The sequence below is a fragment of the Nicotiana sylvestris genome, chromosome 2, assembly GCF_000393655.2.
Source record: "Nicotiana sylvestris chromosome 2, ASM39365v2, whole genome shotgun sequence".
In the NCBI taxonomy this organism is placed as follows: Eukaryota; Viridiplantae; Streptophyta; class Magnoliopsida; order Solanales; family Solanaceae; genus Nicotiana; species Nicotiana sylvestris.
In genome coordinates, this window is record NC_091058.1 from 91,282,438 (window position 1) to 91,285,650 (window position 3,213).

Below are 3,213 nucleotides of genomic sequence, written 5' to 3' on the forward strand. Positions count from 1 at the left end.
GTATGAAAGTGGAATAACATTCTATAAAAATTATATTTAAGTTATATGATATTGTAGTTGTATATAACTGAGTAGAAAAAATGTATAAAAATTGTAGATAAGTTGTATGAAATTTATTTTTATTATGTATAAATTAGATACAAAATATACAAAAGATATATTGTATAAAATTTGTATTTAAATATGTTATTGTAGTTGTATTTAAATAGGTAAAAATAATGTGTGAAAATTGTAGATAAGTTATATATCATAAATCTGGAATCTGACTTATCATATATATTGTTTCTGTTGAGTCATGGCTTAGATTTAAAAGCTCGACTTATATTCTTACTTTATAGTAAACCATAGTTCATTATGATTTTATTTGAAGAGTTATACAAGGTTTTGAAAGTATATCCCTTTCGAATCAGCTCTTCATGGTTGCTACTAATGTTTGTGTTTAGACAGACACACTGAGATAGTCTATTTACTGCCTGTAACCTCACTTTTCATGTCTGCTACATCTGTTTTTATCCTTATATAGTGAGCCTCTAGGTTAAAGCAGCATTTAAATATCCATAAGATTTGGCGCCTTGGATGCATTACTCTTCAGTTTCTCTTATTTTTCAGTGAATACTCATTTCTATCATTCGAATCATTTATGCTTTGCCACTAATAAATTGGACAAGATAAGAAATGACCATCTCAAAATCTGATTACATATCTACAATGTATATAGGAAGATTACTCAAACAGAAACAATATATATAGGAAGATTACTATATTTTAAGGCGGAGGAAAAATATGAAAAGAGAAGAGGAGAAAAAAAAGGAAAAGGGTGTAACTAAATCCCTTAATTGAAGGCACTAATAATGGATTGAGAGTCTTTTAAGGTGGAATGTATATATTTTGTAAACAAAACTTGTGTAGGTAGGGTAATTTACTAAACATGAACATTTAGGGTAATAAAGTTTTCAATAGTGTATAGAAATGAAAATTTTTATAGCAAGTTATTTTCCATTTTTACAGATTACTACATAAGGAGTAGTTGGTCTAGTGTATTTCATAATTTGAAGGGGGAAATTTTTCAATGTTTAGTTGAAGGTATCTATTTTTGGTAGCCCAACATAAATCAGAAAAATCTCGAACAAATTAAAATTGACATAGTTGTGCAGGCAATTGCATTGAGACTGCAGATACTACTCGAACAAATTAACATACTCCACAAATTAAACAAGTTACAAAAGCATATATTAGAAAAGAAACAAATTAAATGTCATTATTAGATCTCATAAACTTGATTGGAATTCAAAAACATACATTGAATAGAATGAAGAAGGAAAACTAAAACAGTTTCTCCGGGGGGAAAGCCCAAGGAGAATTCAAACAAACTTCCCCTGAATCCATACGGTAAGTTGTCTTAAAAACGGAGATTTTAGTAGCCTTCGGGCTTGTAGGCGATGAAACTGATGCATTGCACTTGACGGACGTTGTCGAATCCAATGATTCTGATCCAGGCCTGTGGGTAAGCCTTCTTTGCCTCCTCTACCTCAGCCAAGACCTGAGTGGCATCAGTGCACCCGAACATGGGCAACTTCCACATGGTCCAGTATCTACCATCGTAGTACCCTGGTGACTTATTGTTCTCACGGTAGACGAATCCGTGCTGTACATATCCACAAGATAAACAAAACATTAACATGAAATAAATACCATTAATCAACTACATTTGATCCCAAATTAGTTAGGATTGAGTAATTCATGTTAGGTATATATTCTTGATAATAGTAGCAAGATTTATAATAGACGTTGACCTCAGTCTCGAATTCCAAGCAAGGAACCCATCCATTTTTCAAAAGGTAATCAACTTCCCTAAGCAATTGCTCCTGGCTCAAATCAGGAAGGTATGAGAGTGTCTCATACTTCTTCTTGTTAATTGGTGGCCACACCTACATGTATCCCAAATAAATAATTTTAAACAAGCTCCATAAATGTTACTCCACTTAGTGACATATACTGATGGTGCAAAGTTCTTTATAGTACTATCAGTATATTGCAAGTTAAATCCATATAATATGCACTACAAACCTGCATGCATTGAACTCTTCCACCATTGCTAGCAATGGAGGTAATGTCAAGGTTTTGTTTCCTGGTAACAGGGAAGGAGGAGGCGGACTTGAGGCCAGTGAAGGGTGCAACCATGCTGGCTTGAGCAGCATTAGCGCCGGTCGCAACAGCAGCTGCTGAGGACATAACTGAGGAAGCCATTTCTGAAATAATTTCTAAGCTTAAAGCTATTGCTACCCTTGACCTTTGCTTTCAAGAGGGTTATTTGATATGTACCTCCCATGATATATATAATGATAATTGATAAGGTTTCACATAGCTTCCCCATCTAACGGACACAAAACAAGCTAACCTCATCTTAGTCTAATGGTAACCATTGGATTATGTGGTTCTTGACATTACATAATTAATGACCACATGAAGGGTAGCAACTGGGAGATGTTATTTTTTTCTTTTTCCTTTTTTTGGTTGAGTTAAGCTATTTCCATAAGCCATAAGAAGGGGTGACACGTGGCAGAAGCTCATTAATCTTATCTCATCCGAAATGGGGTAAGGAATAGGATATGAATGTGTGAAAATGGTTGGTTAATTTCTCTTTTGGGTCGGTTGTTTTATTTGTTTTCTTGTCATCTGCATTGGCTGCTACTTGCAGTCGTTTTGCTTGGATATAGAGACCATTCCTTTGTACAGACGATTCATACGTTTTTGTTTGGATGCTAATCATTTTCCCTTTTGTCCATTCACATACATATATAACTATCTTCTTTTTTTTTTTGGCAAATTTTGATGATTTCAAGTTCAAAATCAAATCTTCCTTGCTTTGTCCTTAACTATTGGTCGACTAACCACTGTTCCCTTGGCAACATGGAAATTTTCTTATCCCTACTGGTCCTTTCTATAACGTCTCCTATTTTCAAAATTAAAATTGATAGCCCAAGTCTTTTCTCTATGAAACTAGAAGTAATGGCAAATGGCTCGCCTGAGAATTTATAAAAAATGTGTATTGCTTCCTTAATTTCCCATATCTCTTTACCCTGTAGCATATAGTGGAAGATAGTGTAGACTTTGTAATAAATTTCCAGTCAGCATGACAAAACTGCATTATGTTTACTTTCATAGAGCCGCCTTATCTTCGTCAAGTGGCTTTAGCAAATTTGTAATTTCAAG

The 3,213-nt window shown here is 34.0% G+C and overlaps 1 protein-coding gene across 1 annotated transcript; it reads right to left on the reverse strand.

Annotated features, from left to right (window-relative positions):
• Positions 1–1,248: 1,248 nt before the first annotated feature.
• LOC104218335 (ribulose bisphosphate carboxylase small subunit, chloroplastic 2-like) lies at positions 1,249–2,309 on the reverse strand. Its single transcript, XM_009768806.2, has 3 exons — positions 2,068–2,309; positions 1,794–1,928; positions 1,249–1,645 (listed from the first exon to the last, which is right to left on the reverse strand). The coding sequence occupies exons 1-3, from the start codon at positions 2,245–2,247 to the stop codon at positions 1,415–1,417; spliced, it is 546 nt and encodes a 181-aa protein (XP_009767108.1). The 5' UTR covers positions 2,248–2,309; the 3' UTR covers positions 1,249–1,414.
• Between the last annotated feature and the right edge of the window lie 904 nt (positions 2,310–3,213).

Bases quoted from the DNA above. Each gene is read 5' to 3' on its own strand.
- LOC104218335 (XM_009768806.2), bottom strand. From the start codon at position 2,247: ATGGCTTCCTCAGTTATGTCCTCAGCAGCTGCTGTTGCGACCGGCGCT. The intron at 1,929-2,067 runs GTTTGTAGTGCA...GGATACATGTAG, and splicing joins GAAGAGTTCAATGCATGCAG to GTGTGGCCACCAATTAACAA. The intron at 1,646-1,793 runs GTCAACGTCTAT...GGATATGTACAG, and splicing joins GCTTGGAATTCGAGACTGAG to CACGGATTCGTCTACCGTGA.